We start from the raw sequence: 21412 nt of genomic DNA on the forward strand, positions 1-21412 counted from the left end.
TGTGCCTTGGAAATTTACTGAGAAGCAGATGATTCCTGCTTATGTTAGGAAAATAATGAATAGAACAATACTACTTGTATGAAGCTTAGACAATTAGTTCCGTTTGTGCTGTGAGAAAATACACAGCTGTAGAAGCTATAGATAATTAGGACAAAGCCTGTTTAAAAATATGAACTGCAATCAGCATTTGCTGATATCTGAATTAGAAGAGTACCTTGAAATGTAACACTGTACAATAGAAGCCTGTAAATGAATTAGTGTCCACCAAGGCCAGGTTATTTTTCTCAAAAGTTTCTCACAAATCTAGTCATGTCAGCAGAAAATCTGAGTAACATCTGCTGTAGAACAATACTGAAAGTTGTGTTTGATTATGTCAGCCATAGAAGGCCATGTCTTGTAAAACAGTATAAGACTAAGCATACTTCCTGTTAGTAGTTAGACAAATCCTTGTATTTGCATGTTTTTGTCTCCTTGCAGCAAGTAATTAAATATGCCTTAACTGAACCTTATGTGTATTGGTCTTTGAAGTTTTTTCCTTTGACAGATTGGTCCTTCGGACTGGAAATCCTCACTTCGCCTCGTATCAGACAGGCCAGGTGGCGTGAAACCGTACGAGGAAGAAACCACATCGGTTCTTCTTAGTTGAAAAGCCCTCCGACTGAGTTGTTGTACAAAAGAGGCCAGCCACTTTCTGATCTACGACTGAAGGACGGGTTTATTCAAACCAGGTGATCAATCACGAAGGCTCAGGTAAGGTGAATCTACCTTTTTTCTGTTTTAAATCAGGGACTAGATTTGTATTTATTTTGTTAAGACTTCGTTTATACAAGTCAGAGACAAAAAGATTGCTGTCTTGTCATAGATCAGGGAAACAGAGCAGGTAGGCAGTCATTCTGAAGAGACTATAAAAAAATCCGTCATACCACGTTAAAAATAAGGAGTTATGTAACGATTAAAAGGGTAGAACAAAATGAGTAATAATTGTACAAAAAGATCCCAAAGTCCGCTGTTAACCGAAGACACGAAATACATGAAATCACAGCGTGCTGATAATATTAAATACTACTCAAAATGGGTTAATAAGTATGAATTTGATGGTAAACTAGAAAAATCCTCGCTTGTCAAACAGCTTAAAACCGATTCTAAAGGGCGGGTAAAAAAGCAACGTCAATTAGGAATTCCTCAGGCACACAGGTGGATTGAGGAAGTAAACCGAAGGGAACAAAAGAATAATAATTCAAAAGCAATGTTTTTAGATAAGGAGGACAATAATTTAGTAATAGCATCAGCCCCTCCACCTCCCTTACCAGAATAAGAGGCAAGTGAACAAGTAAGTCCACCCCCGCGATATCCTGCTGTCACTGTGAGTAGAGACACTACAAAAGCGAAACCGTTCATTAGAGATCCCGTCGAGACCAGGTCTCGAACACGGGCAGGAAACTCAAAAGGGGACATTGAGTTATATCAAATGGGTAGAAATTCATGATTTATGAGTAAAGAAGAAATATGCCCACTTATAGAAGTGCCTAATCCTCAGGAAGGGCAAGAAGGTCAGAACCCGACTATTCTAGTGTACAGACCCTGGACTCTGGAAGACATCCGGAAAGCCACTGAGGGAATTCCCCATCCAAAAGTTAATTTTAGAAAGTTTTTGGAAGATTTGCAAGGAATGAGGCTAAGTTATAATTTAAACAGAGAAGAGGTAAAAAAAAAGTAGTCTGACAAATTGTTGGACCAGATTGGCACATGATTAGTAGTGACTGGAATCCCCGTGACGCTGCGCTCAGGCCCCTCCCACATAGCAGTGCAGAATTAGACAACAGAGTGAAAGGTCTTACAGACTGCATCTCTGAAAATGGAAGCCTAGGGCAGACTGGACTTGCATTAATCAATGCATCCAACAGGAAGATGAAACTATTGACAGATATTATGCCAGACTATTAGAATGTTTTAATAACCATTGTGGAATGCAGGTTCCTGAAGATCAGACACATGATTCCCCATATGAGCAGCAGTTAAAGAATGCATTTTTGAAAGGCAGTATTGCGCCCATAAGCAGCTTTATTACAAAGCACATGGTAGATCGTACAAGCAGGTTACAGTCATTACTTAAATATGCTAGGCATGCCGAAAGGCATTTTAATAGCAAAAAGAAAAAGAAAGCCCAAGTATTTTCTGGAGAAGATGGAGCAGAAGTTTATGTAGTACAGTCCAGGAAAACGGGCAAGAGAAATGCCCAGGGAAACAAACAATCTGATCAGCGATCAGAGGACTTTGAAGGGCGAAAGAAAAGGGGTGAATATTTTAAATGCGGTAAAAAGGGACACTTGGCAAGGGATTGCAAGAAAAACAAGAAAGCAACCACAGAAGATAAGGAGGGTGAGGACTGACTATATGACAGTCAGGAATCACTAGAAGGGGATAGCAGAGAAGGGACAAATGAGAATGTGAAAGAGCGAGTAGAGAATGTGACAGAAGAAATAGAGGAAGTGCAGGAAGTCATGGATAGTGAAGAAAATGAAATACTAGATTTGGCTTTATTGAGCTTAGAGCTCTATTTAGCAGACATGAAACCAGAAGTTACACTCCTGGTAGAAGGGAGGGAAGTCAGATTCTTGTGTGACTCAGGAGCATCACAGACCCTGATACATCCCTCCAAACTGCCAGAGAACTCACAGTCACCTGATTACATATTAGAGAAAGCAGCTAATGGACAGCTGTATCGGGAGCCCCTCTCCCATAATATTGTGATAACTGATCCTGTTTCAGGACTGACCCAGAAAAGCAAAATTGTTGTTTCTGCAAAATGCCCAGTAAACCTCTTGGGCAGAGACCTTATGCAGCTATTTGGTATAGCAGTAGTTCTGACTATGCAGGGTATGGAACCCCAGCGACAAATTGCTACCTTTGCAGTGCAAACGGAGGGTAAAATGTTTTATTGGTACAGCCAGGACTTGGTTACGACTGGTCCAGGGGCAGTGACTGAAGAGCTGATGAACGTAGCCATCAGCAAGTTCCCCTCCCTTGACATTGATAAACAGCATTTGTTGCACTGTACTCTGTATTATTGTAACACACCAGGACCTAATAAGGAATATGAGCAAGAATTGTTTAGAAATCATGCAAACAGATTGATACTACGTAATCTGTACTGGGACATGGAAGGGAACAGTGTAGCCAGCTGTTCATTGCCCCAGGAGTTCTTTGCACTCTATAAATCTAATTGATTACCACACGTTAGCTTAACTAAGGACAAGAATGTAAAATGGGTAGACTTAGGAGAAAAAGATATGAGATGGGAAAAACAGACAGAGTTAGAACTGTCAGAACAGGGAATACAAATGCAGAAGCTGAATTGGATAACTCAGACCCACCCAGCTGTACACTTGCAGTCTAGCAAGGACAGCTGATTAGCACTCCTATTGAAGGAGGAAGAGAATGCCTTACAGAATATACCAGAAACCCTATGGTCAACAGGAAAATCAGATGTAGGACTTATTCGTAGAGTGGGACCAGTTACTATAACACCAAAGTCAGCATTTAGACCACAAAAAAGACAGTATCCCTTAAGAAAAGATGCAGAGGTAGGAATCAAACCTATTATAGCAGCTTTACTTAAGGAAGGGGTGCTGGTGGAATCTCCTGATTCACCATGTAACACACCCTTATTTCCTGTTAAGAAAGCGAATGGAGAGTGGTGTATGGTCCAAGATTGTACAAGCTGTAAATGACGCAGTAATACCAAGGGCACCTACGGTGCCAGACCCACACACCCTGTTGAATGATTTAAAACCTCAACAGAAATATTTTTCTGTGGTAGATATCAGCAATGCGTTCTTCTCGATACCAATACACCCTGACAGCCAGTATTGGTTTGCATTCACATTTCAGGGGAAAAGGTACACATATACGCGACTACCACATGGGTATTGTGAAAGTCCAACAACATTCTCACAAGAAATGGCAAGCAACTCGGTGGGATTTACCCCACCAAGAGGTAGTCAGATTTTGCTTTATGTTGACAATATCCTGCTGGCAGCCCCCACCCAGCAAGATTGTAAAGAAGACACCATAGCGCTATTACAATTTTTAGCCACTGACGGACATAAAGTAAACAAAAATAAACTGCAGCTTTGGAAAAAACAAGTTAAATATCTCGGATATGTAATATCCAAGGAGGGTAAGATATTAGACGAGGACAGAAAAGTAACGATTTTGCAAGCACCAAAACCCACTACCAAGAAGGAAATGATGTCCTTCCTGGGTACGACTAATTTTTGTGGAGTTGGATTCCAAACTATGCCTTGGAATCTGCACCATTGACTAACCTGATTTATAAAAAGCCTATAGCAGCACAGGATTTGTTACAATGGACACCAGAAGCAGAATCTGCTTTCTGCAAACTGAAACAGTTAATAGCGTCCTCATTAGTTTTGGGATTACCAAACTCTCATAAACATTTTTTCCAAACTGTAGATTGTAAACAAGGTTATATGACATTAGTGTTAACACAGCAGCATGGGGACAAGCAACGCCCTATTGCTTATTATTCATCACAACTGGACCCAGTGGCACGGTCTTTACCCCACTGCATACAAGCAGTAGTTGCAGCTGCAATGGCAGTACAGGCTTCAGCCTCAGTAGTTTTGTTCCACCCTCTCACATTGAGAGTGCCTCATGCAGCCGCGATTATTTTACTGCAAGAAAAGGTAGCATATCTTTCCCCTGCTAGGCATCTTTCCTGTATGACTATATTGTTGAGCTAACCTCAAATGACAATTGAACGATGTGCGACTTTGAACCCTTCTACCTTGCTCCCAACCCCTGCAGATGGCACACCACACAGCTGCCTGCAGGTGATTGAGCAAAAGACACTGCCTAGAAAAGACCTTACAGATGTTCCCTTGGATGATGCCGAGGTGACATACTACGTGGATGACTCATGCAAAAGGGGTCCTGCAGGACAGAACCTAGTAGGATATGCAGTAGTTTCTGATACTGACATTATAGAAGCAAAATCTTTACCACACAATTTATCTGCACAAGCAGCAGAATTGATTGCCTTGACACGGGCATGTACCTTAGCAAAGGGTAAATGTGTGAACATTTTTACTGACAGCCAGTATGCTTTTTCTACTGTACATGTTTTTACGCAACAGTGGAAAAATCGAGGAATGATAACATCTACTGGCAAACCAATTAATCATGCACAGTTTATTTTGGATCTTTTAGAATCTATTCAGTTACCTCAGAAAGTAGCTATTTGTAAATGCACAGCTCATACCAAGCAACAGGACAGGATTTCAAAAGGTAATGCGAGAGCTGATACAGCTGCAAAGCAGGCAACTTCAGAAGTATTTCTTTTGAATGAGGAATTACAACCCTTGGAGCTTTTAGACTTAGAAATGTTAAAGACAATGCAGACACTTACTACGCAAGTTGAAAAACAAAGATGGGTAAAACGAGGAGCAATTCTCGAAAAGGGGCTGTACATCTCTAAAGAAGGGAAACCGATATTGCCGTCTAATTTGTTTAGATATGCAGCTTTGTTGAGCCATGGGCAGTGCCATGTCTCAACAGGGGGGATGGTACAGTTGGTGAACCAAATGTTCATGACATATGGAGTCTTAAATTACTCTAAAAAATTCTGCTCAATGTGCCATGTTTGTAATAAACATCATGCACAAGGGGCGTTAAAGCCCAAGCAAGGGAGTTTCCCAACACCACCGTATCCGTTTCATACTATCTGTATGAATTTCATAGAGTTGAATAAATGAGAAAATAAGAAGTTTTGTCATTGTAGATATGTTTTCCAGACGGGTGGAAGCCTTTCTGACTAAAAATTCAGACGCGGCAACTGTAGCCAAAGTTCTTTTGTTAAAGAAATCATCCCTAGATTCGGCATTCCGTAAAGGATCTACAGTGACAACAGCACAAACTTCATAAACCAGACCATACAACAGTTAAGTAGACATTTTGGTATTTCTCTAAAAAATCATTGTGCGTATCACCCACAATCTGCAGGGCTAGTAGAGAGGCATAATGGGATTTTAAAGAATAAGCTAAGGAAGTTAATAGTAGAAACACAGAGAAATTGGGTGTACTGTCTGCCCCTGGCACTGTTGAGCATGAGAACTGTTCCAAATGCAAAAGGATTGACTCCTTTTGAAAAATTATTTGGAAGGGCTTATTATATACCTCAGTGGAAATCTCTCATGCCCGCAGACCAGGAAGCTGACAGTACACTAGCTGAGTATATGCGAAACTTGTTAAATTCTAAACATTTGTTGCAGTCAAATTCTGTTTCAGATAAAGAATGAACCAGACCGTCAGAAGTGGCAGTGTCCCCTGGAACCTGGATTTGGGTGAAGACAGTAAAGAAAAAGAATTGGGCATCACCAAAGTGGGAAGGTCCATATCAAGTGCTTCTGTCGACACCCACTGCAGTCAAGATAATGGAGCGCGCCTCCTGGATCCACCTGACGCACTGTAAATTAGTCAAAAACTTTGAACTGGACAAGAATCTTGTCACATGCCAAGAGTAAAAATGATAGAGTCCAGAAGAAACAGGAATGCAGAACAACCCTTTCCTCAGAAATATTGCATAATCATCCTGTTAACTGTACTAGTGACAATAATCTTTTTGTTGTGGCCTTTCCTTTTCCCAGCCACACAGACTGAACTGAATAAATGTGAAGCGTTACTCATAGACTGGCTTCCAAACTTTAACACTTACCAGGCAATTAAATACGTGTATGCTGAGACTTTCAATGTTTCGAATTGCTGGATTTGCACAGCTTTGCCGACAGCATACGGGGGGTGTTATTAATGAATACAGTCCCCCTAGGGGTCAATGAGACCTGGGAGAACTTGATTTATGACACCTCAACCATTACATCACAAGATAATATAGCATTGCACTTGTCTGTTCCACAAACGGGAACTGTGTGTTTTTATAAAAATGATACTGTTCAGGTGGGTTGGAGCAATTGCAATGTGACTGTTCCTTATCAATGTTACACTAAAGGTAAGGATGTAGATCTTTATTGTAATACAAATTATGATTCATTTCTTGTATTGATGCACAAAACACTTGATGAAGTAAAACATAATTCTGTTCTTTATAAACAACTGTCTATAATTGATAGAAAAAATGTGTCATGCAGGGCGAGTGTATATTCATAGCAAAGTTACTACTAAAGTAGAGGACTGTTATTTTGTGTGTGGCAGAAAGGCATACAAATGGTTACCTGAGAATTGGTCCGGCAGTTGTTTTTTGGGTTACCTGGTTCTGGCCATACGACACACTGCAGTTTTGCCTCGAGGAAAAATTCAATATGTCCGAGAGGTCGCCAAGAAACCTGTAAATCCAGTGGGACAAGTCGATGCGCGTTGGAAAGACCATCATTCCATAGGCAAAGGACTGACACATATGGACTTGAGTGATAGCGTTATATTGATGCCAGGCATATTACTGGCATATGGAGCAGTGAAATCAATCTGGGAGCTGAGAAAACTGTCGAAACTTCTCGAAGTAATGAGTAATGCAACTTTTTCCACTCTTGAATTGGTGACTGATGAATTGAATGCTATGAGAACTGTAGTGCTTCAAAACCGTATGGCTCTCGACTTCACCCTAGCGGCGAGAGGTGGTACTTGTGCTTTAATCCAAGAAGAATGCTGTTTGTATATTCCTGACCATAAACACGAGATAGACAATCATCTTGAGGTAATTCAGCAAGTGTCGGCCATGACCAAACCAGGCCTAAACCCACTGATGGACTTTTTCCAGAAATGGTTTGGGGGGTGGGGTACCATCCTAATGAACATCCTGATTGCCATTTGTGTAGGAATGCTCCTACTGGGAGTATGTGTTTGTTGTGGCATCCCCTGCATGAAAAGACTGATAAAAGACTTTATAGACATGTCAGTTTCTGAAACCTTATATCAAAGTACTGTTTGAAGAACTGTTAAAAGACTGAAAATGCTTTCATGAGTTTAAACTGAATGACTCTCTTAACTGCAAATCCTAAGTGGAAGAGGTTAGGAGAAGAAAACAAATTGTTTATGTTTATTTTGAAAGTAGAATAAAAGTATTAAAAGGGGGGAAATGACAGAAAAACATGTATTAATGTGTGTATTAGTAATATGCTTAGTGCATTTAGAGCTTGAAAAGGGTTAACACATTTATTCTATTTCATACTGCATAAATCTGTACAAACTGCAGATGCTTTCTGACCTTGTATTGTTAGCTAAAATCTTGCTTGTGCCTTGGAAATTTACTGAGAAGCAGAAGATGCCTGCTTATGTTAGGAAAATAATGAATAGAACAATACTACTTGTATGAAGCTTAGACAAGAAGTTCCGTTTGTGCTGTGAGAAAATACACAACTGTAGAAGCTATAATTAGGACAAAGCCTGTTTGAAAATATGAACTGCAATCAGCATTTGCTTGTATCTGAGTTAGAAGAGTACCTTGAAATGTAACACTGTACAATAGAAGCCTGTAAATGAATTAGTGCCCACCAAGGCCAGGTTGTTTTTCTCAAAAGTTTCTCACAAATCTAGTCATGTCAGCCAAAAATCTGAGTAACATCTGCTGTAGAACAATACTGAAAGTTGTGTTTGATTACGTCAGCCATAGAAGGCCATGTCTTGTAAAACAGTATAAGAATAAGCATACTTCCTGTTAGTAGTTAGACAAATCCTTGTATTTGCATGTTTTTGTCTCCTTGCAGCAAGTAATTAAATATGCCTTAACTGAACCTTACGTGTATTTCCTTTGACATTAACGCTAACCTCCTAATCAAAACTTTATTAATTAAGAAGCAACTCACTAACCAAATGACACACTAATTAACTAACAAAAACATCTACCATACGGCATCTATCCAGAATAAATATTAATACTTATAAACTGCAACACTTTTAATAATTGCTGGTGAATTGATGCTTTATTTAAACAGTTTTTGTGCTGTTGTGACTGTGACTTTATGTACTTTGAATTTCTAGTACTTCTGCATTTAACAGCATAGGCCAGACTCACACTTGCTGAATCTAAACTGTTTGGTATCACTTGAGCACTAAAACCAGCTCTTCACTGAGATAATGAAAGATCTAAGGCATCTGTCGCTTTCAACTAACTCTGTCAGTTTTTCCCCTTATATTGCACTTTTATAGGTTCATAGGTGTGTACTAGGCTAATGGCCCTGGAGCCTATATAAGCTTAGCCCAAGAAGATTCCATGGCATCATGCTGGCCAAAGTTAGTTCCCAGTGCCTCTGTCAAGCAAGGCCACTGAAGTGATTCCCTGGGAAGAACTTTCTATTGCCCATCCACTCATCAAGATTTCTCCTAAAGAGGGCCAGTGAAATGCTCTGCTTGATGTGAATGAGAAGTTTGTTCCAGAGTATGGGAAGCCTCTGTGTTGGAACCTGTCCCTCCAGCATGTTCTGTTTATTGTGGTATTGAGGTTTAGGTCCCTGGAGCATGTGGCACAGAGGGATTGGGATTTCTTTAGGTGTAGCATATCTAGCAGGTCTGGGTCAGACATGGCTCTGTAGGTCAAGCAGAGATTGCCTTTAAGTAGGCGATAAGAGACAGAGTGTAGCTGGATTTTTTTGAGTCTGTCCATATAGGGCATGTGTCTAAGGCCTAAGATCCTCTTAGTAGGGTATTTTTATGGCCTTTCCAGGTGCTGCAGGTGTCTAGTGAGGTACATACTAAATGAGGCGTTGTATTCTATAACAGGTCAAATGGGGGATGAGTACAGAGGGATTATGACTTTTAATTTGTATTTGCATTCTACTGTCTGTTTGAATTGTCTGAACTGTTTTTTTTGCCACATTTTATTGTATAGTATACTAGTTTAGCTGTAGCATAGCCCAGTTCCAGGTTTGTTGTTTCTAGGTCCGTTTTCTAACTTCTGAGCATCAAATTCATGCCATCTTTGTGGTGAAAGCCCTTCTGCACCCTTGTGGGAGGAAAGTGCTGTCTGGGTCCTATCTAATCGAGGGTGATTGGACTACAACTCAGAGTGTCCTTATTGGCTAGTTTAAGCAAAAAGGTTTATTTCTTGTTTTATTCAAGCCCCACGTTTGTGCTTGTTTGCGTGTAACACACCATTGTGTACTGACGCATAGCAGCTGTTACCTTTGGTGGTTATAGATGTAAACGTTTTACTCATTAAATTTTCTGTTAGCACTTTGCTTGTGGTCATCCAGAGGTTTGTCATATGGAACACTAATCCTAGTCTCAGAGGTACCATCAAGCCTCTCACCCACTAGCCATTCCTAAGTGTGACCTCTTTTCCTGACCATATAAATTTCCCCTAACACTATGGATGGACAATTTCCCACAGTTTCTCTAGCCAGCTTGGTTGACATGGGAATCCTGAAGCAGTGTAGCAACTGCCTCTTATTCACTGACAACCCTCTACTCCTAGTCCACACAAACTCAAGATGTGAGAGATACAACTATATTAAGAACCTTGAATCCATATGCTCTCTCACACACCAGTTAGTACATATGACAGTGAGTGGGTTGTCAGCATGCACACCTCACCTCCTACTCCACCCAAACCCACATCACACATACCTGCATATGCGGAGGTTTTCACCAGAAACATACCTAAACAACAGAGACCTCCCAAACACAAACACAAGAATGCTACACATAATACTTCTTCTGCAAAACACAATACATATAATAGCTCATGTACCAGTGTCTCACCTGTCACACCCTTAAGGCAAAACACAAAACCAAATTTACTAGTCATGGGTGATTACATCGTGACAGACACAGATGTCTCTCTCACCAGGGTGAATAAGGAAAAGGTCACAGTCAGCTGTCTGTCAGGTGCCAGGATATGCCATATCTCACATGCACTCAAATCTCTCAACAAACAGGTACTCTTATGACTCTGTCATAGTCCATGCTGATGCAAATGACTTGAGATGTACCTCTCTGGACTATATGAAGAGAGACATGACTGAGCTCTCACATTGTCTCTCTCAGGCAGGTATGTCCCTAGCCTTACGCAGCATTTTACCTTCTCCTAGGATGATGCCTTAAAACAAACATAAAATGATTGACTTCAGTAATTGGCTTAGTTTCATTCTGATGGGATCCAGTATCTGTCAGCCTGGGATGATATGATCAACAGACCTCAATGCTTTGCCTGAGATCGTCTTCATCTGTCAACCCTGGGATTTCAACTACTGGTTAAGGCTCTTGCCACCCCCATAGTGCCTTTTTTAGGCAGTTTCTCAAAGACAAAATTTCCAATGTAAAAACTCCATCTAAAAATAACCTTAAGGTCATTATGCTAAACTTTATGAGTCTTAACATAAAACTGCACTCACTGGAAGCAGTCCTTACCTTGAGAGATGCAGGCATTTGTGCAGTCACGGAGATTTGGTTCAAGGCTGTGGAGAGCACTCCAGCCATACCGAATTACACCTCCTTCCACACATTCAGGCCACAAACTGAAGGTGTGAAAACTAAAGGAGGCAGTGTATCAATATTCATTAAAGATAAATATACCTCCAGATTGGTTAAACAGTATAATTTCCTGGACAGTATGATTCCCTGGAGATACTTCAGGTGCAATTAACTGTTGGTAGGACACCTATTCAAGTCATTGCCAGCTACAGGACCCCATCCACGAATCAGGACACCCACTTTGCCTAATTGGATATATTTCTGTCTATCAAGACACATAACAAGCACCATGGTTTTGGGTGACTTTAATTATCCTTCAATTGACTGGGTATATTATTCAATGTTCAAACTCACTTGCCCAAAGGTTCCTCAACTTCGTTAACTCCAATGTCCTAGACCAGCTGGTTGACACACCACAAGGGGTGCAAACATCCTGGATCTGGTGCCCTGTTGAGATATGATCACAAATCAGTCTCATTTAATGTAAGTATCACACCTGATCCCCCCGCCCCCAGTGAAAACTAAACTAAAATAAAAATTCTTCAAAGCAGATTATAACCTCTTACTGGATGGTATAAATAGCTTCACTGCACCTCCCCCCCTCAGATGGAACTGGCAGCTATGCCGAGTTCTATACCAATGCTTTATACAAACACCTGTAAATCTGCACTGAATCAGCCATATCTGAGAGGACCAAAACAAGCTCCTGAAGGAAGAGCAAACCTGCCTGGTAGACAACTGCCACTAACAGGCTTTACAATAAGAGGAAGAAACTGCTATCTAAGAATAAGAGGGAGCGAGCCCTGAACTGAAAGCTCTCCCTACTCAGCTTAAACAAGTGAATAAGATTGTTTGTAAAGTCATCCAAAGCAAACTATGAATCCAAATTAGCTTCCTCAACTATAGACAACCATAAGGCATTCTTTAGTTACCTCTGTAACATAAAAGGAAAGGTGCAGATTTGTGCCGAACTGGTAGTTAATGATACTACATATACTGAGCCTGTGGGCATAGCTAAGCGTTGGCTGACAGGTTCTGTGAAAACTTCACTCTCCTGTCCCTGCCACAAGTACCCCATTACATCCCTACCACCTGTCCCCTACCTTGTATCTCTAAAGAGCAGGTGCTAAATGACCTCTCTAAGGTCAAATACACAGCATCTATGGGACCTGATAACATCCCAGGCTGCATCCTACATGAGCTCCAACAAGAATTAGCAACAGCATTGGGTACTCTTTTCAGTCATAGTCTAAGCACCAGCTTCATCCTAGCTGAATGGAAAATGGCCACAGTTATCCCCTTGCACAAAGGTTTTGCTTCCACTAACCCCGGGAACTACAGACCTACTAGCCTGACTAGCCTTATCTGCAAGGCCATGGAGTGAATCATCATGGACCTTACCAACAAAGATATAGGTAATCTTCAAACACTTCACCCTGCTCAGTTTGGTTTTGTCAAAGGGATATCATGCTTGTTAAACCTGGTGGACTTCTTTGAGACAGTCATCAAGGCCCTGGATGAGGGGAAATGCAGCCTACCTAGATTTAGCCAAGGCGTTTGACATTATCCCCCACTCAGGCATCATTGACAAACTCACCCAGCTAGGTATCAACCCTTATACCATTAGATGGGTTGCTAACTGGCTCGTTAATAGAACCCATATAGTCAAAATAGGGGAATCCACCTCCAACAGCAGACCTGTAACCAGTGGTGCTCCACAGAGATCAGTCCTGGGACCTCTACTACTTGGAATTGATTTCTTCAAAGCAAAAGCAAAAACTAAAGGTCTGTGGGAGGCAGTTTGCTGATGACTGCAAACTGGAAGTCATCATAGACCCTCCAAATGATGTCAACATCCTACAAGAGGGTCTTATACAAACAAATGATTGGTGCCAAAGTCATGACCTTAAACACAATGCAAAAAAATGTATTATCATCCCTTTCAGTAAGAGCGATGTTCCTGCTAATTACCACATCAACAGCAACACATTAAACTCAGTGGCGAGAGACTTGGGCACACAGACAGTAACCTTACCTTTGACCACCATGTTTCCACAGTGGTAAGAAGGGAATTCTATATAGCTCATCTCATAAGTAAGGGCATTGCCTCCAGAAAAAAAAGAAGTTATAACCTCCCTGTACTCTTCCCTCATTAGGCTAATAATCGAGTACAACACCCCTTTTGGTATGTACCTTTGCAAGCACTTGCAGCAACTGGAGAGACCACAAAGGCTCCTCAGAAGGAAAATTCAAGGTCTTTAGCATCTGTCCTATGTGGATCATCTGAAATCACAGTCACTTTATTCTATTTCATACAGACTACTCAGAGGAGATTTCTGTCTTCCATGCAAGGAAATCTCTGACCCTGCTTTACTGGAAACGCTGCATATCCATAAGTCAAATGGTACATGGGTTACTTGCGCTAAAGACCTTAACCTGGTATGTAACATTAATAGAACCTGCTGGGGTGACACAACTTTGGAACAGACTCCCACATCATGTCAAACAGAACACCTCACTGGCCCTCTTCAAATGCAATCTGGATAATTGGATGGGTAATTGTAAATTCACCCCAGGGTTTCCACCTGTGTCCCTCTTAGGGACAATAGGTGCTGATTGTGGAAATATGGGTAGAACTTGGCTAGGCTTGTAAGGGCCAAAGGGCCATTAGCCTAGTAACTTCCTATGATCCTATGAACAAAGATCGCTTTTGTACCATATAGGTTGCATACTGGGTTTTCTGAGACTTCGAGAGATACCACAGATTTTTCCATTTATAATTTATATGTCACAATCTTTTCAAATATGAGTGACATAAATACCATAAAGACAGAAGCAACTTGCAAAATAAGGAATATACTTACTTTGTAAGCTACCTCTGTTTAAGCATAATATTTCTTCACATTGAAGTTGACTAAATTTTTTTATTTTATTTTACAATTGTTTACTGGGAAAGTCCGACTGGACACAGGTCCATTTTCAGCAGAGGCTCGGGAAAAAAAGCTCCAAAATGCAATCACAATACATTTGAGAAAAAATAAATAAAGCAAACATATTAGAAATATTGTACGAATACACAGTAAAGTACAGATTAACAATTCATAAAAGTAGACAAGTAGTGATGTATACAATATACATTAAAGCACACTATTGCTTAAGGCATTAGGTAATGTGTGCTGATTTAGTAAAGGGAGTTATTAGTCTGTAAGTTAAGTTTAGTAAAGGGGGTTAAGTTTGGTAAGGGGAGTTATTAGTTCTGTAAGTTAACATTCTTTCAGGGTAAACTGTTTGTTCTTAATAGAATCCACGCAACAATCACTTGGAGTGGATTAACCTGGGGAGTGGCATGAGCAAAGCGAGTTGTTTACATAGTGGGATTTTCGGAGTTTTTTGAATTGAAAAATGGAAGTGGTAGAAGTTATTTTGCTTGGTAGTGAGTTCCAGATTTTGGCAGTGTTGCAGGCAAAGAGGGCTTTACCAGCATTGTTTTTATGTTTGATAACAGTTATGAGGTTCTGGTTACTAGATCTTAAGGCTCTTGAGGTAGTGTGGGGCTGAATTAGATGCTGGAGTGCTGGGGTTGTATCAGGAAGGTAGTAGAGCTTGTGTGCTATTGAGAGTTGATTGAGAAGAAGTATTTGAGGCAACTCAAGCCAGCTGAGCTGCTTAAGGGATAGATAGTGATGAGACCTATAAGAAGCTTCAGTAGCAAACTTGGCAATCCTGTTATAACAAGATTCCATTTTATTTAGATCTGTTTGGTGAAGATTAGTCAAGATAGGGGAGGCATAGAGAAGGATAGACAGAAGGTGAGTCCTTGCAATGGTTTGTTTAGTACGTTTAGTAGAGGAGTCCAAGCTTTTTGTTAACTTTCTTGATGGTTTGTGCTATGTGGATGTCAAATTTCTGGTTATTGTCGATTTCTACATCTAACAGTTTAATGTGTTGGAGATGATGGTGAAATCATTGTTTGGAGAAGGTGATCTACCAGGGCTAAAAATAATTAGTTTAGTTTTTTTGAGGATTAAGAATAAGTTTGATGTTAGTGAACCAGGTTTCAGCTAGAGTGAAGTTATTTTGGGTTAGAGTTTGCAGTTTAATTAAGGTGGGGATGGCACATATACGGGTAGTCTCATCTATGTATTGTACTACTGAGGCAGTGAGTGAGGATGAAGAGATGTGGTTGGTAAATAGAGAGAAAAGCAATGGGCCGAGGATGGATCCGTGAGGGACTCCTATAGTTACTGGTAACAGGGGGGACAATTGGTCCTGCCGTAGAACTGCTTGCTGATAGCCTGATAAGTAGCTACTGAACCATGATATAGAGGAGGGGCTTATATTTAGGATAGATAGGGTTTCAAGAAGCATACTTTGGATTACCATGTCAAAGGCTTTTGATAAGTCTAAGAATATAGAAGATACAAATTGACCCTTGTTTCTATGATGGTTAACTATGTTGGTGAATGATAATAGTGCTGTGTTGGTGCTATGGGAAGGTTGAAAGCCATGCTGAGATATGGAAAGTAGGTTATTTTGGAGGTACTGCATTAGTTGAGTATGAACTATTCTTTCTAGTATTTTGGATAAAGGTGACAGGATTGCTATTGGTTGATAATTGGTGAGCTCTAAGGAGTTACCTCCTTTGTGCAGTGGGATAATATGTGATGCTTTCCATGAGGTATGTATCTTGCATTTTGACAGTGACCTATTTATGAGAATTGAGACAGGATAGGCTATGACTTCTGCTGATATCTGAATGAACTCTGCTGGTAGGTTATCAGTAGCTAGTGTGGTTGGTTTAAGTTTCTTTAGGAGTTTAGAAATTACCTTAGTGGGCAGAGTGCAGGGTAAAACTGGAAGTCCTGATTCATGTAATGGGGTGGGTTGGGGTAGTTATTGGTGTGGGGCTATTTGTATTATTTTCGACATTGGCAAGGGTCTGGACTGTTTCGGTAAAGAATTTGTTGAATTGTGTGGGAATGTTATCCTGTTTATTTGGAAGCACAGGGGTTGAAGTAGTAGATTTTCCTGGGTGCAGTATGCTGTTTATTGTGGCTAAGAATTTTCGAGGGTTGTGATCATATTTTTCTTGCATGTTTTTACAGTGATTAGTTTTGTCACGTTTAATTTGTTTTTTGGCTTTGTTGCAGAGTTCTAGATACTTTTGTCTAAAAGTAGTGGTTTTGTTTTTGTGAAATTGAATCCAGGCCTTCTCCCTTTCTTTCATTATAATTTTGGTATCTTTTGTTAGCCATGGAGCATAGTGAGTTCTTATTCTAATGGTTCTGGATGGTGTATGATAATTTAAGATTTGTGTTAAAATACTCCATGGCTTTGTCAATAGATAGTTGTATTGGGGGAGTCCAGTTACAGCTTTTTAGTGCATTGATGAAGTTAGTAGCTATAAAGGTCTTTTTGTTATGTACAAGCCTGAGGATGGGTTGGCTGATGTGTTGGGATCTATTCCTAATTAGGTAGGTTGGTCGATGGTCACTTAGACTATCCAGAAGACAGCCAGATTGCTGTGCAACAGTGGGGTCAGATACCAGAATCCAGTCCAAGATGGACTGGCGTTTGGATGTTTTGTCTATTCTAGTGTGGGTGGCAATAGCTTGAGTAAACCCATGGAGGTTTATAAAGGTAGAGGAATTGCAGCTGGAACAGTTAGGTCAGTCAATAAAAGTCCCCTATTAGTATTGTTTCTTGTAGAAGGAAGTTTGAGATCCAGTTCAGCAAGCTTTCCATTATAGTAGTGTTACTTCCTGGTGGGACATAGCCTCCTGCAATAATTATGTGTTTGTTGGAGTTTACTTTTAATTTGGCAAGGATTAGTTCTACATATTTGACTTCTTGGGTATTATAATTTAATTGTTCTATGATGAGATGATTTGGGAATAATATTGCTACACCTCCTCCCTTTTTCTCTAATCTATCTCTTCGCATAATATTGTATCCAGGTGCTGTGATCTCATTATTGTGGTGTTCTGGTTTAAGCCACGTTTCAGTTAACACAACAATATCTGGTTTGTATAGAGCTAGTAGGGCATGAAGATCCTGAATTTTGTTAAGTATGCTTCTTACATTTATGTTTAAAAAGGGTAGAGAAGAGGTAGGTCTGTGGTATAGGGGATTTAGCTGATTTGATTTTTGGTTTATTGATGTAATGGGTCCAGGATTAGGGTGTATGTCTCCACATGAATTGAGTTTTTGGAGTAGGTGTAGACAGAGTTTGGTTAGTTTGAGAACTATTTTCGTTTGTCTTTGAGAAGATTGAGGGTTAGTTTTGATGGTCAGCTTATTGTATGAGTAAGGGATGGATTGAGAGGAGCTATGTTTGTATGGTGACATAGGGAAGTTTTTTTAGTTTTATGGGATTGGCTATGGATTCTGTTTGCCATGGGGGTGGGGTACAGATATGGAGTTGAGTGTGTTAAGAGGAGAGGATGAAAAGTAAAAGTAGGGTGAAGATTGTTAATGGGTAGAATAATGCATATAGTGGCTGTGTTGGATGTGTGTGGTACATATTATTTAGTTCAGAAAGAGTGGGGTGTGTATAAGGGTAATAAATGCTGGGTATATTGCTTGTGTATAGTATTGCAGAGTATGACAAGTACCAGAGTGTTCTTTTAAATATTAGGAAGTTGTTGCTTATCCAGTAAGGGTAGGAAGAGGTAAATAGTACTGTCTAGAGAAGCAAGGATAGCAGAATTAGTGAGTTCCAAGATCTGGGGGGAGATATTTGCTACTTAACTGTAATTCAGTGATTAACCATGGTTACAGTAAGTCTGCAGTAGTTTAAAAGTAGTATTGTAGGTTTGGAGAAAAATAGAGTATAAACCGATTTGAACTATTACAAGAGAACAAAAACCAAGGATGCACCAACAGCTATGTAGAGATCCAAAAATTATCAGCAAACAAATCCAAAACGACAACAGCCAATGATATATTCCACTTTTTATTGACAGGAACAGAATAAAATAGTAAGCGCTTTCACATCCTATGATGCTTCTTCAGACTTCAATAACATTCAGTGAAAAGCCACTCTTTAAATACAACTTCTTTGCACAGCTTAATCACATAACAAGCAATTACCTATTCATGTTAAGGCTGCTTCGCTCAGTGGTGAGTTTCTTTTACTGCTCGATTTGAACTATTGTCTAATATATATAGGTTCATAGGTAGGTACTAGGCTATTGGCCCTAGGGCCTATATAAGCCTAGCCAAAGGTACCCTGGCTTTCACCACCCAAGAAAATTATTTTCCTGTGCCACTGTCAAGCAGAGCCACAGAAGTGATCCCTGGGGTGAATTTCCTATCTCCCATCCAATCATCAAGATTTTTCTTGAAGAGTGCTAATGAGGAGCTTTGTTTGATATAGATAGGTAGTTTGTTCCAGAGTATGGGAAGTATTTGGGACAGGAATCTATCCCTCCAGCATGTTCTGTTTATTGTACTGATGAGGTTTAGGTCCCTAGAGCGTGTAGCTCGTAGGAATTGGGATTTCTTTACGTGGAGCATGTCTAAAAGCTCTGGGTTTGACATAGCTTTGTATGTTAGGCAGAGATCGCCTCTGAGTAGGCGATATGCAATGGAGTAAAGCTGCAGTTTTTTGAGACGGTCTGCATAGGGCATCTCTTTGAGGCCACTAATCCTCTTTGTGAGGTATTTCTGTGGCCTTTCCAGTTGTTGTTGATGTCTTGTAAGGTACATACCAAAAGGGGCATTGTACTCTATAATGGGTCTAATGAGTGACGAGTAGAGGGGAACAATGACCTCTTTTTTCCTGGATGAGAAACCTTTTGTGATGAGGTGTGCCACATAGAAGGATTTCCTGACTACTGTGGTGATGTGATTATCAAAGGAGAGACTACTGTCCACCTGTGTCCCAAGATCTCTTATCACACTTTCGGTGTTAAGTAGACTACCACTTATGTGGTAGTTCATGGGTACTGAGTTTTTACCAAAAGGAATGACAATGCACTTTTTGGCATTGAGCTTGAGGCCATGGCTTTGACACCAGGCATCTGTCTCAGCAAGGCCCTTTTGTAGGATGTCCACATCTTTTGGAGTTTTGATTATGGCTCCTAGTTTGCAGTCATCTGCGAACTTCATTAGCCAAAGACCTTCTGTGTTGGCCTGTACTTCAGAGAAGTAGATACCAAACAGGAGAGGACCCAGGGCTGAACCCTGTGGTACTCCACTTGTCACTGGTCTGAAGCTGGATTTGGAGTCTGCTACTTTCACAGTATGGGTTCTGTCAGTGAGCCAGTTGGCAACCCATCTTGTGACATAGAGATGTATACCTAGTTTAGTGAGTTTATCTATAATTCCAGAGTGGGGGATGGTGGCAAAAGCCTTGGAGAGATCTAGATAGGCTGTGTGAACCACCTTACCCTCATCTATGGCTTTGGTGACTGCTTCAAAGAAGTCTATCAGGTTTAGGAGACATGATCTGCCTTTTACAAACCCGAACTGGGTGGGGTCCTGAGTTTAGAGATTACCAATGTCATTGTTTATAAGTTCCATGATGATACGCTCCATAGCCTTGCAGACCAGGCTCGTTAGGCTAATCGGACGGTAGTTTCCGGGGTCTGTGGTGGCTCTCTCTTTGTGGAGTGGGATAACTGTCGCTGTGCACCATTCAGTGGGCACATAGCCTGAGGTGATGCTATGATTGAACATGGTACTTAGGTGGGGTGCCAGTTTGTTCTGTAGTTCATGTAGAACACAGTCTGGGATGTCGTCAGGTCCCATTGATGCTGTGTTCTTGGCTTTGGATAGTGTGTTTTTTACCTGTGAAGCCATGATTACAGGAACTTTGCATTCTTCTGGTACAGAGATGGGCCCTTTAGGGGATGACAGAGGGGTAAAGTTAGCACTGAACCTATCTGCCAGGATGTTGGCAATATCCGTTGGTTCTGTATATTTAGTGCCATTGTGCTGCAACTCAGAGCAGATCTGAGTGTTGCCATTGAGATTCTTGACATCACTATAGAATGCTTTGTGGTTGTCTTTAGAGTCAGTGGCAATTTTGTTTTCATAACTAGCTTTGGAGGATTTTATGAGGGATCTCAGCTTCTTACTGAAGCTGAGCAGGGAGTTTCTCCAATCATGGGATTTTACTCTTATTTGCAACAGTTTCTTTCTTCTGTTGTAGAGTTTGTTTACAGCAAGGGACCCCCAGATTGGCTTCCTTTTTTTTGGAGGATAGCATCTTGGTTCTGTTAGGGATTGCATGATCCATGCACTCATGTAAGTGCTTATAAAGTGCATTTGTGTAGGATTCAGCAGTCATACCTCTATTGTCCGTCAGCATGGGTGTTGTGAAGTTTGCCACTTCTGTCTTTATATATATATATATATATATATACATATATAAAATAAATATAAATATGTTATATATGTGTGTGTGTGTATATATATATATATATATATATATATATATATAATTGTAATTGGGTATTGGGTTGTGTGTTAGAGAGGCAATGGAGGAGGTTTGGATTCTCTGATGGAAGTAGGGAGTATGGTGGAGAATTAGTGAGGAACAGGAAGGGGAGGAGTGTAAAGGTAGGAGGAAGTAAGTGGTTAGGTATAAAGGAAATTATATGGGGATGGGTGGGAATGGGGGTGGGCAGTTCAGCAAAGTGAGCCCAAGCATAGCGAGGGCAAATAGAGTGGGGCTACAACAGAAACAGAGGGAATGCCCCGGAGTGGGGCTACAACAGAAACAGAGGGAATGCCCCTAAAAACAATCAGTAAGTATAATACAAAAAATGGAGGGCAAGTTAATTATCCAATTTAGGAAGGTAGGTAACAGTCTTAGCCTTGCTAGCTTGATTTTACAAGCGGGGAGTTATAATCGGCTGCAAGAATTGAGAAACGGGGATTAAAAGTACACCACACTAGATAACAAGTGATGCAGGATTTAGGGATAGGATAAGATGCTAGTTAATGTGAGCCGTGGTTAAGT

General features: G+C 40.5%; 1 protein-coding gene across 1 annotated transcript in view; it reads right to left on the reverse strand.

Moving 5' to 3' along the window:
• The window catches only part of LRRK1 (leucine rich repeat kinase 1), a 2417153-nt gene that overhangs the window by 158512 nt on the left and 2237229 nt on the right, over positions 1-21412 (reverse strand). The window contains 1 exon segment of the mRNA XM_044078686.1: positions 4106-4131. Within this exon segment, the coding sequence (XP_043934621.1) occupies positions 4106-4131 (26 nt within the window).

This window comes from Protopterus annectens, chromosome 7.part1, assembly GCF_019279795.1.
Source record: "Protopterus annectens isolate FY-2018-M chromosome 7.part1, PAN1.0, whole genome shotgun sequence".
In the NCBI taxonomy this organism is placed as follows: domain Eukaryota; kingdom Metazoa; phylum Chordata; order Ceratodontiformes; family Protopteridae; genus Protopterus; species Protopterus annectens.